This window comes from Nicotiana tabacum, chromosome 8, assembly GCF_000715075.1.
Source record: "Nicotiana tabacum cultivar K326 chromosome 8, ASM71507v2, whole genome shotgun sequence".
Lineage (NCBI taxonomy): Eukaryota > Viridiplantae > Streptophyta > Magnoliopsida > Solanales > Solanaceae > Nicotiana > Nicotiana tabacum.
In genome coordinates, this window is record NC_134087.1 from 149,963,068 (window position 1) to 149,979,324 (window position 16,257).

At 34.1% G+C, this 16,257-nt stretch overlaps 1 protein-coding gene across 4 annotated transcripts; it reads right to left on the reverse strand.

The window, feature by feature from the left end:
• Positions 1 to 3,885: 3,885 nt before the first annotated feature.
• LOC107770362 (large ribosomal subunit protein mL102 (rPPR5)) lies at positions 3,886 to 8,465 on the reverse strand. 4 transcript variants are annotated; one of them, XR_001644594.2, is made up of 3 exons: positions 6,195 to 8,446; positions 5,107 to 5,194; positions 3,967 to 4,329 (listed from the first exon to the last, which is right to left on the reverse strand). XR_001644594.2 is itself a non-coding variant. In XM_016589665.2 (2 exons), exon 1 carries the CDS (start codon positions 8,377 to 8,379, stop codon positions 6,211 to 6,213), a length of 2,169 nt encoding a protein of 722 aa, XP_016445151.1. In that variant the 5' UTR covers positions 8,380 to 8,446; the 3' UTR covers positions 3,886 to 3,994; positions 6,195 to 6,210. The 4 variants fall into 4 exon arrangements, 2 of the variants coding, with proteins under 2 accessions (XP_016445151.1, XP_016445150.1); XR_001644593.2 differs by having other exon boundaries at positions 5,107 to 5,221; XM_016589665.2 differs by lacking the exon at positions 5,107 to 5,194 and having other exon boundaries at positions 3,886 to 3,994.
• Between the last annotated feature and the right edge of the window lie 7,792 nt (positions 8,466 to 16,257).

The following is a 16,257-nucleotide window of genomic DNA, read 5'->3' on the forward strand; positions in this document are numbered from 1 at the left end:
CGGGGGTCAAATTTGATAGTTAAGAACAAATGAAGACTCGATTAGGCATATTGCGCACTGTCTAGTAAAATAGACATAACTATTTGCTCCGAACTCCATTTGGGCTATATAATATATGGTTGGAAAGCTAACTCAAAGGGATACAACTTTCAAGTTTTACGTTTTTCTAAATTCCAAACGGAACAGGGTGAAAAACGTGGTCGGGCCTGAACGCGGACTGAGGCAGTGCACTGGGAAAATACCGCGACCGCGAGCCTCCAGACCTGAAATATTATTTTTCTTCCCGTAGGAGAAGGTATAATTGTTTGGGCCCGACCCTACTTGGTATATATACATGGAAAAACGGTATTTTGAGGGGGTTGAACATACTTTTGACACAAATTCGACCTAAAGAGGCAGAGACACAATAGGAGCAAGGCGGGAAATTCTTCTACGAGTTTTTCCTTCCTCTTCCAATTTTTTTCATTGTTGGTTATGACTTTTAGTATTGTAGTTTTACATATTATTATGAATAGCTAATTTGTTATCTAGAGTTTTGATGGAACCTTTTGTAGGATAAAATCTTGTTATGTTTTTATATAATTGAGCCGTTGGATTTCTCTACTTGTTCAACTACGTGTTTATTATTATTGATTGAATGGCCATCGATTGACTGTGCCTATTTATTATGTGTTGCTTGAGAAAGGATACATATTTAGGTGGTTGTTGAACAACGCCACTTCTAATGTATGTGAGAAATCAATACAACGGGTTTAAAGGTAGGTTTAGAAATAACAAAGCCTTGACGTGGTCATAATGAGCGGTTAGATGAAGCCAACTAGCGTAGTTTGAGAGAATATGTCTAGTAAATTGTTGTAGTTGTTCGAGAGAGAATTACGGCACATAAAGTGCTCGCGATCAGTAGAGAATACATAGGCGAAATTGTAGGGAACATAAGTGGAAGGATTCCGACAATTGGGGAAATCACAACTCTAGACCTCCTTAATTTAGTCTCCAACCTTTAGTCTCGTTAGTTGATAATTTTACCGCTTTTTAGTATTTGCTAGTTAATTAGTTAGAAATATAAATCTCAATCTTTAAACTTTAGAAAATTGTTCAAACTTGTCTTTTTAGTGATATTAAATAGATATAGCTAAACCTTAGTTCTCTGTGAAATTTGACTCCGAAATTTAAACCGGATTATATTTGCAGCGATTGTTTATCCTTTTTAGGACTAGAGTTGGGCGTGATCGTAATCCTAACGTCCATGTCTGATTCTTTAGGAAATTAGCCAGTGACGATGTACTTCCTTAATATCACTTGCTTCTTCCTCTCCTCCTGCCATTTTCACCTTTTCTCTCTATTCGTCTGTCTCTGTGAATAATATCGAAAAACAAAACGTTTTTTATAGCAAGTAGGCCATTGCTAAATAACATTGAAGAGTATATACGAAAAACTTTGTCCCGTTTGATAAGATGCTACGGCACACTACCTTTCTCTTTTTTTAAAATTTTGTTTTCAAATACCTATTTGTTTATATATTTTAACCAATTTTGATAACCTATTTGTTCAAATACCTATTTGTTTGATAACCTATTCGTTTAAAATGCATGTCCAAACACAATTTCAAATTTCAAAATTATTTTTCATCTCATCTTCAGAAACTCATTTTTTCAAATTTCAATCAGATATATAAACGCAAGCTAGATCATTTGTTTCACTTTCGTGTCGAATACATCAAAAGCTAAATTTGTTATAGTAATAAAATTATACTCCCTCTGATTCATATTATTTGATGTTTTTTTCTTTTTTGTACATCTCTTAAAAACTACATCTTAGAAATTAAGATGGATTTTGAGTACATTACCTTAATTAAATTTGTATCTTTCTAAGTTGATAAGTATAAAGAGTATAGTGATTTGTATTTTTCATGTTCGAAGCATGAACAGTCCAGGGTAATTTAGAAACAGAAAATTGATGTTTTATTTTTTATTATGTGAAACACAACTTATTAAAAGGAAAAAACACTAAATTAAATAATTTGGGCCGGGGGAAGAAACTGAGTTGAAGAAGAAGCCAAAAGAAATGGCTTCTTACTAGTACCACATTCACATTCTTGTTAAAGTACAGCAACGATAACATATCAAGTGTAGTTTCAATAAATTGGGTCCGGGGAGGGTAGTGCGTACGCAGACCTTATCCCCACTTTAAAAAGCTAGAGAGATTATTTATAATAGACCCCCAACTCAAGAAACGCATAATCACTGCAAATAGGATAAGAAAAAATAACAAATGAGAATCCACGTAAAGAGAAACAATAAACACAATCAGAAAAAAGATAACTGAAGCAAAAGAAATATCATATAGTATTAGAAATTTAAGAAATGAAAATCTGAGAATACACTAGTACTACAAGTATAGAAAAACAATACAGGTACGAAAAAGAATTATGCTGGATGATTGTCTAATCTACTACCCTAATCTTCAATCTCCACGTCCTCCTATCAAGTGTCGTGTCCTCACCAAGCTTAAGATGTGTCATGTCCTGTCTAATCAGCTCTCCTTAATACACTAGTACTACAGGTATAGAAAAGCAATTCAGGTACGAAAAAGAATTATGCTTGATGATTGTCTAATCTACTACCCTAATTTTCAATCTCCACACCCTTCTATCAAGGGTCATGTCCCCAACAAGCTGGAGATATGTCAAGTCCTACCTAATAACCTCTCCCCAATACTACTTCGGCTTGCGTCTACCTCTCCTTGGCCCGACCGTAGCTAGCCTCTCACACCTCTTTACTGGAGCATCTATGTCTCTCTTCCTCACATACCCGAACCATCTCAATCGTGCTTCTCACATTTTGTCTACCACAGAGGTCACTCTCACCTTATCTCGAATATCTTCATTCTTAATCATATCTCTCCTAGTATGCCAATATATCCATCTTATCATTCTAATTTCCGCTACTTCCATCTTCTGTACATGAGAGATCTTAATTGGCCAAGACTTCACACACCCATACAACATAATTGGTCTAACAACCACTTTGTAGAACTTACTTTAAGTCTCAGTGGCACTTTATTATCAAGACGCCGGATGCACTTTCTTGTGTAAAACTTAAAAGAGAGAAAAAGACAAACTCTATTTTAAACTTTAGTATTCATCTGTATCCCTTCAAAGTTTTAGCATACCCGAAATAGCAGATCTAATGGTAGGAACAGGCAGGGGCACAAATTTCGTTAAGGGAGTCCAAAAAATGGCTCTTTTCTATTAATAGGATAGAACAATTTATATAAGAATTCATTTATATATACATGTATAATTTTTTAGTGAAGAGGATTCAGATTGCTATATCATTAGCTCGAGGTGCAGTAATCCCAAACGGATGTGCTCAGCCCAGTAATTAGGAAATTACTTAGCTCTTGAATTGAAGTGATGAGGTCCGGAAAGAGAAAAGTAAGTGCTCCTATTGACTAAAAGAACCCTTCCAAAATCGGGGCAAAAGCTTAAGAATGGAGAACTACAGCTCAGATTCAACACAAGGAACAAATAGAACGGAAAATGATGTTGACTAGTTAGCAAAACTCATATTTATCTGCCCAAACTTCGGGTAGATGTTTGCCATACCGTACCCAAATTCAATTTGAATCAAGCAGCAAAGTTCAGAGAGATTGACTCTGTGTTCCTATGAGTTAAACATGAGTTGCTACTCAGAAAAGCTAAATAAGAAAACCATTTTACGGGCCAACCAAGAAAAAAACAAACGCCCATCGCTGTTTATACTTGACCATGATGCAATCCTATTGTAACCTCACCCCTTGGTAACGCCCAGATGAACCAACTCTGACTAGTATCTTACGCTGATTGAGTTGAAGTTTGCAATGGAAATGAAGGAAGTTCACTTCTGAAAACAAGTTGTCAACTTTTGCATAATAACAGTTTCCACATTTAAATTGCCAGGGAAAGCTCAGCGCACTTAAAGATGGTTTGGCTGAAGCATAACCTGTTTCCATTCTTGAAAATAAAACCAGCGTCAACTGTTTTTCTTTTTTGTTCCTCTATCATTTCTAAAGTAAGAAGAACAATAAAACTAAATAGTAACATAGATATATCAAATGAAATTGCAGAAACTGTCGCATCGATACTCTCAAGCCTAAGGATCAAAGTGCACCCCTTCGTCATACTTCATGTTATACAAGCCAATATGAAACATTTTAACTAAAGCACGCATTCTCATTGACTAAACGAGAGCATGTTATCCAAACAGCAATCAGAATGGTCACCCTTCGTCATCCAGTATCATTCCGACATTGACATAAACAACATCAATGAGATGAAGGATGAAAACCCTATATAACACAACAAAAGGAAGTTAAAAAACGAATAGACAAGTGCAACCGAAAAGACACATAAATGCCATACTTGCTGAAGCTAATGGCAGGGTTGCAGGACTGATTGCTTTATTTCTTTTAGATATAGAGTCTTATAATGATATACTAGTGTAAATTTGCAACAGCAGCAACAGATTTTGGAGCCTTTATTTTAAGCTACATAACGTTGGTGTAACAGACAGGCTAACCGTAAACAACTAAAATCATGTCATACTTCATAGACATAAATTGGCTGCTATAATAAAGCTCATTTCATAAACAAACTGCAATCCAGGTTGTTGATTCAGGTTTCTTTCATTTGCTTTATATCTAAAAGCTATATGCAGTAAGTTAGCATAAGAGATCAATCCATCAAGAAGATTTCAGTCTTTCCTTTTCCTCTTCTTTTTATTTGAATCTTTTTTGTTTCCTTTACTTTTCTTTTTCACAATGTTTCTTGTATTTATCAGCATTAGACATGAAGGAGAAGGGTTGGTCATTTCAGATCTTAAAGGTCTACAGACTAACAAGGAACTTTGTAGGCCTCTCATGGGAATCAGACAAGGAAAGGGCAAGAGACCGATATTTTGTAAATTAACCGGGATAGCAGGAGGATAGTGAACCATGTTTATAAGGAATATCGTCATAAAAGAAGGAAAGAAATGAACAAAGAGAATGAACTTCAAACATAGGAATGCACTATTAACTATGGCGGCAAAGAAACCATCAAAGGGTGTGGTGGAATGGTAAAGGTACCTTGATCCTTAGTCGGAGTTCTCGAGTTCTAGCCCTGGGAATAGAGTCCTCTCTTGGTAGGGAGCGCTAAAACCTCATAGTGGGTTTTCTATGGCACAAATCCAAATTAGTTGACCTTGCGGGTTACAGACACAGATGATTAAACCCCAAAAAAAAAAAGAACACACAAAAAAACTATGACGGCAAAGAAGCTAATGGAAAATTAAATTCAGGAAAAGAAATTGGTTTAAGATAGGTTGGTCTATCATAGATTTATGTAGAACAGGAGGCACAACAAGAGCTCATTACAATTTCTCTCACGCATAACAGCTCACAGAACAAACAGGAGTAATGCAAAGGCTTCTTTTTTGGATAAGTCAAAAGTTTTCATTAGATATCATTGTAACTACAACCAGGGGCAAATAGTAATCCCTGGAATAAAATAAGACACTTGCCACTTGGAACTCCAAAAGGAAAAATAACATTAGATTGAGAACACAACCAATTAAAAGAAGAGAAAAACAAGAGGAAGAGGTTGACTCATGGGTCTTAGGCATTCACCACAACGTTGATTTCGTTCTATTTGTTTTAGTGAAGATATAACAAACACCGTATTTAGTAAAATATTGAAGAGGATAGAACAAATCAAAAACTAGTTATATTTCAGGAAAAAAAGAAAGAAGAGACAAAACATTTGTGTGCCGAACTTTCAGCTAAGGCACCAAGAAATCAAACAGAGGCCTCCCCCAAAAAGTTAAATAAATAATTGCCCATCATTGGATAATCGGTTTTCTGAATTGACCGAAACTATATCTTAGACATTCAAAAGGATGAAAACCAGAACCAATTTTCCCATCAGAATATATATGTCATCAGACCTCAAACCACGTTCCCTAATTGTTATAGGCAAATGAAACTTGTAGAAGACATTTAACAATCGAAAGAAGAAACATGTAATAGACAAATTCATGCATAAAAAATATGATCACTGATTCCAGAATGCAAAAACTTAGAAAGGGGAAAATACCAAATGGCATCTCTCATATTATTCTGCTAAAAACAAAATTCTCATCATCATCTTTCAGATAATTTGTTTCAGAAATTCTCACCTAAAACTTCTCGGAATCAGGTAGCAATGGCTGTCTTTTTCTTTGCTTTCTTGCTGTCAAGAGTTGTATCCTTTCCGATGATCATTCTTCTTAGAATATCTGCTTGCTTTGTGTTTCCCTCTTGATTGAGGCTCTTAATCAACTCCTCACAACTCTTGTGATCTTTAACTCCTCCTTTTTCCATCATCTTGCACAACATAGAATAAGCATTAAGTGTCTTCCCAGCAGCTACAAGAGAATCCAGCACCTTATCATAGCTTGAAAAGTCTATGGTACAATCTCTCTCTAAACCAAAATCTAACAGCTTTAGAGCAGCAGCTGTTTTTCCTTTGTCACATAGAGCGGACAAGAGACCGTCAATATCAGGTGAGAGACCGCTGTGTAACAACAATTCAATTCTTCCAAGGGCCTCCTCAACATGGCCCCTCATTAGGAGGGCTTCCAAGATAGTAGAAATTAAATCCATGTGTTCTTTGACTCCCTTCTCCAACATAATCTTCATCACTCGACTTGCTGTTTGAACCCTTCCATCTCCCATCAGGCTCTCCATCACTGATCTATACAACAATGAGTCGGGTTCATGTCCCTGTTCAAGCATATTGTCCAAAGCAGCTTTAGCATCAGCAGGCTCCCCTTTCTTCAGATAGCTCTCAACAAGTGACTTGTGAGCAATACCATCAGAAAGAACCTTTCTCCTGCCCATAATCTTCAAAATTTCAAAGGCCGAATCAGGAGCCCCTTCTCTTGAGTGCCCACAGACGAGATTGTTAAAGGCAACAGGATCTTGAATCCCAATTTTCATCAACTGTCTAAATAGAGTTTCAGCCTTACTTGTCTGGCCATTATTGCATAGGTAATCAATAATCAGATTATATGCACTTTGTTCCATAGGCAAACTACTACTCAAGATGATTTCTTTCTCAATAAGCTTATCCAGCAATTTGACAGCTCGATCGCAGACACCAGCCTTGCAGAAATTCTCAATTAAGACACCATAATGCCCAGCCTCGGTGGGAACACTCAACCTGATCATAGCTTTCAGAACATCAGCTGCAGCATCCAAATCACCTGCCTCACACTGTCCAGAGATTAATCTTATGAATACAGAGTTATCCTTTGGTGCAATATACTTCTCTTCCATCTCCTTCAAAATCATCCTAGCTTCAGACATTTTCTGTCCCTCACATAGACTAGGCAACAGTGTTGAGTACGTAATGGCATTCGGTTTAATACCAAAACTCTTCATCTCTTCAAACAATCTCAATGCATCATCTACTCGCACAACCAAACTATATCCTTTTATCAGGGTGGTATAACTGATCACATTCGGTTCTATATTCCTCGCCTTCATTTCCACAAAGTACTTCTCGGCCTCTTCAATTTTCTTAGCCCGGTTATAGCCATTAATCATAGTATTATAAGTCACTACATCAGGACTAATCTCCCTACTCTTCATAGCCTCAAAGAACCTAATCGCAGTATCCGGCTTAGACGATAAAAAGAAACCCCAAATCAACAGATTATAAGTGTGCGTAGTCGGCTCAATACCCTCATTAACCATCTTATTGAAATACCTCTTGGCCATCATATATCGCCCTCGACGCGTTATCACATTAAACAAAGCATTATAGGATTTAATGGTCCTTTCAACACCTAACTCTTCCATTTTCTGAAACAACTTGACACTCTCTTGAACAATCCCAGCTTTACCATAACTATCAATCATCAAAACCCATAAATCCTCATCCCAATCAACACCCTTATTAGGCATATCAAGAAGTATACACCTAGCATGATTAAGCTTCTCAGACCTACCAAGAATCTGAATAATCTTGAAATGGGTTTCTCTGTCATGCCTGAAAAGACCGGATCTTTCTACCCATCTAAAGAACTGTAACGCCTGTTCAGAGTTTTTTGCATTGTGTAACACATTGTAAACAAGTTCATGGTCAAATGAAGGAACAAGATTCCTAATGGAGTTCTGAAGGCGTGTAGTCCACACGCGAGTAGACATCATTCTGCAAATGAGATCTTCTACTTTTTCTGGGGTTTTAGGATTGTGAGTTGTCGGAATTCGGGTGCTCGGGTCCGGGTTGTTGAGGGATTCGGAGCTGTAGAAGAAGGATGTTGATCTTGGTGAAATAGTGGAGAGTTTTTTCGGTTTGAAACGACACAGAGAAGCCATTTTTGCTGATCTGCTGTTGTGCGATTGAAAAACGGCTCTAGGGTTCAGCCAGGTGAAGTCACTGGCTTATATATATAAAAAGCCAAAATCTGAACTAATATATATTTAAATTTTAGTATGTATTTAAAATTTGATAGAGCTAAGATTGAGTGAGTTAATAAATTTTTTCTCATATTAACTTTAAACAATATATTTACGTAATTTTATTTTTCTTCTTTTATGCATATACTTTTTTTTTATGTTTCTCGTTATTTTACCTTTAAAAGTTCAACTTAGATTCTCTCATTAGCTATGCATTTTTGTCTCATTTGATTGATCCATATATCAGAAAGCTAAGTTCTTTTGTTTCTCATCTTTTTTAACTAAGTAATCCCCTAGGCAAGTGTAAAAGGTTCAAAACTCAATGAATAATAAACTCACTCCTTTATCATTTTCACTTATTATCATATTTTTGTATAGAGTAGAGTTTAACCATGACGTGCATCTAACTCAAAAAACATGCATTGCACTCTCACTACTAGATTAAAGTCATGCAGTTTTTTTTGTCTCTCATTATTATATGAACTAGTGAACTTGTGTCGCTTCACGCGATTTTAAAGAACCTTTATATTTATGAAATGAATTGTTTCCAATATTTAAATGGTTAAAAGAATAAAATAATAAGTTGTGAAGAGCTATTTATGTGTGTCCTAGTTCTTTCTAGCATATTTGGTTAACAAAGGAAAGGAAAAACTTAAAGAAAAGAGAAATTCATTTATTTATTTGTCGTATAAGATGTTCATAATTTATTTTGTTGTTTGTTTGGTATATTGCGAAGAAAATAAAAGAGAAGGTTTCTTCATATGTATTTAACTTAGAAGTAATATAAAAGTTTGAAATTAGTAAATAAAGGAACTTCTCTTCTACTTTTCTTGTGTTTAGCTTCTTAATGAAAAATGGTCCTTTTTCCGGTGTTTCAATTTTCATCCTTCCTTTTTTTTCACCTCAACAAAAACGGTTCTAATTCGTATGATTATATGATATTCGACAGAAATTTGTTTTAAGCAAATTTAGATCCCAATGCATCTTTTACTTTTGAGATTTAACCGATGGGATTAGATTAATACTTTATTAGCACATTAATCAATAGTAATCAAGATTTGTTCGCCAAAGAATAATTGCTTGTTGTTGGCCAAGAAATCGAAGTGTTTTGAATCAAAAGAAAACATCTCAAAGAAAGAAAGTCTATTGTGATTGTGTAGAAACTAAATTATCCAAACACAAATTATTTTCAAAAGTTCTTAGAAATTTTTCCAACAAAACATTTTCAAAGGACCAGTCCAAACACTAATAGAACAATACTTATACGTGAAAATGGTGATTGAGGTGGTGAAACAGATAATAACATGTGTTTTCAAATAGTTCATCCTCCTTGTTCTTAAAAAATTCTTCGAGAGAACATTTTCAAAAAGTTCTCCAACACTAACAGAACAACACGTGTCCAAACGGTGATTGAGACAACAAAATAAATATTATCATGTGTTTGTTCTAAATAGTTATTACTTGCTCCTTGTTCTAATTAATATATTTTTTCGGTTCTCATTTTTTCCCTTTTTTTCTTCCTCTATCTTTTCATTTTGATATCTTTTCTTCTCACCTCTTAGTACCCGTCACGTTATTCAGGAAAAAACTATAATCACTTCTCTAAATACAGGCAAAAACCCTTTTCCTTCAAAACTAAAATAACATCCTAAAAGTATTCCTTTGTTCCATAAGATCATCTCCGCCAATTAAAATATTTTATAATTTCTGTCATATAAGACCCCCAAAAGCAAAAAGGTAAAAAACGAAGAGACAATTATGTTTGAAGTTCACTTGGGCGAGAAAAGAGTAAATTAATGGTAAATTTTAAGTGAAATTTTCTTGTTCAACTTATCCATTGATGTCTTGTTTTCAAGATGTAATTTTTTAAACTTCTTGTCCCCTTAGTTTATAAATCATTACTGAAGATTCTAGCACAATGAGACCATTCAAGAACATCTTATAAAAATTGATCATCACTAAAGTGATGTTAAGAATGTAAAATATTTTTTGTCCAAGGACAAAGCATCCAAATCAAGCGGGAGTTTGTGATAGTAATTGTATTACTGCACACTTGGCAATTTATAAAAAAACCACAAGTTTGACAATTAATAAAAAATCACAAGTATAGTTTGCGATCATTTAACTCATTAATGCCTCACGATCAACCAAATATATCATGTTGCTATATGTTTAGGCCATGGCCAAAGAAAATCACATGGTCCAATTGAGAGCTACCATATAAAGCATTGCAAATTTTTTTGTATTGCTCGAAATATCTCCTACTTTGAATTTTTCAAAGACCTTCTTATCCTATACAAAAAGAGAATAAGGAATTATACATTTTTTAAACAAAAAAATATTAATTATAAAAAATCTCATAGCAAGAATATAAAAATTAGCATGAAGTGAGGGAGGAGTATCCTTTAGTTTTCCATGACCATGGTAAGCAAACCATTTTCTTTGTTCGCTTCACATGTTTTAATTTGTACACTAAGAAAAACAAACGAAAGTTGAAAATAATCATCATGGGAGCACATCTATAATACATACTTTATATATGTTAAAAGATAGTGTATATGTGAATGCAATTATACTTATCATCAACAGGTCGGAATGAGGCCGGGGAAAGAAGAGGACGAGTGGTGGAACGACGAGACGATTATGGAGCTAGGGTTGAAGCCGCCGGATGATCTCCGTTGCAAAAGGTCAGACAGCAAGAAATGGAGGTGCAACGGCTACAGGATCCAAGGTAAACCCCAGAAGCATTTTCTTAAACCACTTATAGAACATTTACTCCGTGAGAAAAGGGTTTCAGTGGTCAAGAGGGTGAGAAGGAGAGAAGAAGAGGAGTCGTCATCCGTAGTGAAACCGCAGAAGAAACTGCGGGCAAGACGCAATCTAATAAGGGATAGCGATATACGAGTGATTCTGGTGAGAGTGAAACGCATGATTTAAGTGAAGAACCAGAGGATGTAAAGCCTGTGAAGAAATCTTCTTTACGTGAGACGAAAATAGGGAGAAATGGAGAAGGTTACGAGGAGAATGACGTACCAAAGGATGTAAAGCCTGCGAAGAAATCTCCTTTACGTGAGACGAAAATAGGGAGAAATGGAGAAGGTTACGAGGAGAATGAGGTTGTTACATCGTTGAGGATGATGAAAGATAGTAGTGTGAAAGTTGAAAATAAAGATAGTTCAGATGATCAGATAAAAATAGGGGGTAAGGGTGAAAATCAAATACAAGAATTAACATAAATGTAAGTGAAAGAGAAAGAGATAGAAATCTATCTATATCTATATATATATATATATATATATATATATATATATATATATATATATATATATATATATATATAAGTGGACATAGACAAGATGATGTGGCATGCCTCTTTGGCCAAGAAACACATTTATCTTTTATCTCCTTTTTTTGCTTTTTCCCTCTTATTTTTCTTGTCTTCTATTTTTATGTGCCTTATTTGATAACATTAAATGACTCAATAACCACTGCTTCACTCTAAATTCTCTTTATTGCACATTTATCTCTTCCTCTTCTTTTCCCCACCTCTTCAGTTTCTTCCTAAAAATTATAACATTTGAAGGTAGTAAGAACTCAACAAAATGCTAGAGACTTTACACACAAGGTTCAGTCAGCTTCCCAACAAGCTTAGTAAAATCATCATGTTCCATCAGGTAATTCTAAATTTCATATTTTCGCCACCTTTTATTGAAGAATTTTTAACAAATTTTTTACATGCATCAAATTGGTATTGCCACTACGGAAAATCCTGCAACTGCAGGTGTTATTATACCAAACAAAACTTTCAAACTGTGAATGCTCTCGGAATAGTTCCAGGTATCTTTCTTGAAAATTTTATATACATAAGATAGGGAAAATGCATAAGTACCCCCCTGACCTATACCCGGATTTTCAACTACACACTTTTTCTTTGCGGGAATCCTATTACCCCCTAAACTTATTTTAAATGGAATTATTTGCACCCTTAATGTTGACAACCAAACTCTTGGCAAGTGGTGAGCTACACGCGCCCCCACATGTATTTTTAGTACTTTTTTATTCTTTTTTCCTTTTCTTATGCTTTTTTCTTATTTCTTATTATTTTCATTTTTTTTGGTTATTTCATTCTCTTTCTTTTTGTTTTGGTCGCCAGCGGCATAAAATGGTGGTCGTCGAAATTTCGCAAACACCATTTTTTTCGGCGAATTTTTTTTTTCCGGCGATAAATTTTTATCTCGATCTAAGTGTTTTGTTTTATATATATATAAATTTTTCTTGAAAGTGTAATTTATGTATGGGAGGAAGAGCAAAAGAAATAAAAACGAATATAAGCTGAGAAAACTTTTTTCAGTTAAAATTTCAATACATCATTTTTTTCCGGCGTGGGAAGGTTTTCCAATGATGAATTTTTTTCCCCCAAATCTGAGTGTATTTTGCTTTGCTTATGAATAGATCTTTTTGAGAGTTTAATTTGTGTGTGAAAAGAAAAAATGGAAGAAAAATGGTTAGACAAAGTCGGCGATGAATGAATATCCGCCAGAATTAGAGAAGAAACAAAAAAAAAAAAAAAAAAGACAAAGAAAAAGAAAAAAAAGTAAGAAAAAAATGGTAAAAAAGAATAAAAAATAATCCGAAAATCGTTTTTTCTTGCTTCACACTCTCCTTTGGGAGAGTAAAATACACACACTCTGCCACGGCAGCGTTAAAGGTGCAAATAATTCCATTTAAAATAAGTTTATGGGGGTAATAGAATTCCCGCAAAGAAAAAGTGTGTAGTTGGGATTACGGGTATAGGTCAGGGGGTACTTATGCATTTTCCCTATAAGATACACATATTCAATTTCTTACTGTGAATAAATTTAGAACATTATTTAGTATAATACAAACTAAATAGTCTTTGGATGAAAGTAATACAAATTTAATCAGTTGCTCCTCCACCAACTTATTTTTTCATTCTTTTTGTCATTCTTTTGGAATCTTCTTTTTCTTATAGATTCTTTATTTGTTTGTAATTTTAGGCCTAGAACAATATTACCTTGGATGTAACTCTATTTATCATAATTTTTTATTTTTTGGTAATTCATTGATGTTTTATTTTTGCCTGACAATAAATGTTCCCAAGTATTGTTTGTTCTATTTTATTTTTCTTATATGGTGGATGTCATTTTATTTATCATACTTTTGCTTTTTGGTAATTCATTGATGTGTTGTGTTTGACACGTAATTATGATTTTCAATTGATGTTGTTCTTTATTGTTTCATTCTTCTTTGGGATCTAGAAGTGAATTTCCTATTTGATTTCTAATGGTATGAATTTTCTTGAAGTGAGAGCACGTTTTCATTGTATTATAAATTTTTATATCAATTATTTTCTATTTCTTTTTATGTAATAATTAATACTTCCCATTCCCTCTATTTTGGAATATATATAACTGTATTATAATTGTAGTCAAATGATTTTGTGGCCATTACAAAGTTATTTTTAGTTTTATCATTTTGTGGGCCATTATAAATTTATTTTTAGTTTTATGATCCCTGTCTTTTTTTTTAACTTATGGGAGATTTGTTTACACATTAGAGATCTATCTTTTACACATAAGAGATTTATCTTTTACAAATAAAAAATCTATATTTTTTAATTTCAACTAAAATAAGCCGTGAAGGCCTATCTCATGTATTTTTTTTTAAAAAAGTGTAAGTAGAAACTTAGCTTGAATGTGGTGGAGATGGAACTAAGAGGTAAATGTGCCGTTATGTTCTTTTGGTTAAATTGGAAGTGATTAAAAAGTGATGTGAGAAATATTCTTGGATTTACTACTAATTAGTTGCTTCTGGGAAGATTGTGAAGGAAATTAAATGTGCTACAAGCAGGCAATGTACGTAATATGTTTTTTTTTCCCGATTTTTTAGTTTCGTTGCTTTTTGTTTTATTATTTTCTTTTATTTATTTGAATAGAAGACAAGTTCATCAAACAAAAGTTTTAATATCTAATAAAATTAAAAAACATCAAGTCCTTAGATCGTGTATTATGAAATATATAAGACTAAGAGAATCCCGTATTAACCTCTCTCCACAAAAAAATATATGATTTTTCCCCTAAAAGTTTTTTTTTCATTTTTTAAGAATATTTGATAATAAAAAATGTAGTTTTCTAAGCTCTAATTTTACAAGAACATTTATCTTGTGATTTTTGCCATCAATATATAAAATTAGTTTTTTTAGTCATAGAGTTGAAAAATTCTAGCTTTAATTCTTAATAAATTTATAAACAAAATCCTTTCGAGATGGGCTGCTACTTTTAAAACCGCGCGAAGCGCGGCAAATTCCCTAGTATCTATATAAAGTAGGGGAAAGAAAGAGCGATGTGTCATATCTCTTTATCCATGAATCATATTTATCTTTTTTCTCAAATTTTTGACATTTATCCTAGTTGTCCCTCATTCATGTGCTATATTAAAACACCAAAAGTCACTTCTTAAAAGGTGCTTATCCAAACAATGCACCAGTTATGTTACCTTACGTTACTATTTTTTTCCCTGGACGTTACTGAATTAATTAAGGAGCCATTCAAACAAAACATATGAAAAGACGGGACCCTTAGTTTGCAAAAAGCCGTTAATCCACCCTACTATTTTTCCATTTCTTCATGCGTTTCTTAAAATTCAAACATTTTGTTTTGTCTTGCATTAATTGGACAACGCAAAGAGAAGATGGACGAAGATAACACAACCAATTGTAAATCAAACTTTGCAATGCAAGCAAACTACGTAAGATATCTCTTTGTATATTTTTTCACATTTTTTATTACCTTTGTTATGATCCAAAAACCACAAGTCGTGATGACATCTAACTCAACCCGCTATGTAAGGCAACTAACAGAAAATACAACTCAACTGAGATTATAAGATAATAGAGAATAGATAACTGAACATTTACAAATTTACCCAAGACCTGGTAGTACGAATCACGAGCTTCTAAGATTTGGAATTTCAAAACTAATACAAATAAATACACGTTCTGTTTGAAGGTTACATAAACAGATTAGCAATAACCTAAGCCGCCAAGGACAAGTGGCAGTTGTATCCAAATGCACGAACATCTTTAGAATCAGCACCCGACATCACCAATAGCTCCGATCCAAAATTTGCACGCAATGTGCAGAAGTGCAATATCAGTACAACCGACCCCATGTACTGGTAAGTATTTTGTCTAACCTCGTCGAAGTAGTGACGAGGCTTTTAGTTAAAAGATGCTTATTGTTATAATCTGTACATTAGATTAGCAGTAAAGCAGTTCAAAGCATAGCAGATGCAAGTATCATATACAACTCGGCGAGACAGTCAACAATTACTAAAAGGAACCACAATAAAAGATTTACGATCTTTCCTAGTATGAGAAGTATATACAAAATATTAAATCACATGGCACGGCAACACCCTTCGTGCTTTTATCTCATCCTCACCATGTATAAATAAATTTATGCACAATTCAATTAGTACGGCAACATCCTTCGTGCGTTCAACTCATCCTTCCAAATGAACGTATAACAGAACCAACCATATGACAGAAACACAATAATAGGAATTACAAAGTAGGAAATACGCAAGTAACAACAATGGACCAGGATATACATGTGGACAACGGTAAAGGACTAAACGGAAAGCACGCGAGTAATAACAATAATTGAAAAGCAAGGGGTATCAACGTCAATTAACTAGTATATTGGAGGCCTAAGTACAAATATGACAAATAAGAAGGAAACACATGATCTTTACAAGTTAACAAGCAAGGGCACG

Bases quoted from the DNA above. Each gene is read 5' to 3' on its own strand.
- LOC107770362 (XM_016589665.2), bottom strand. From the start codon at position 8,379: ATGGCTTCTCTGTGTCGTTTCAAACCGAAAAAACTCTCCACTATTTCA.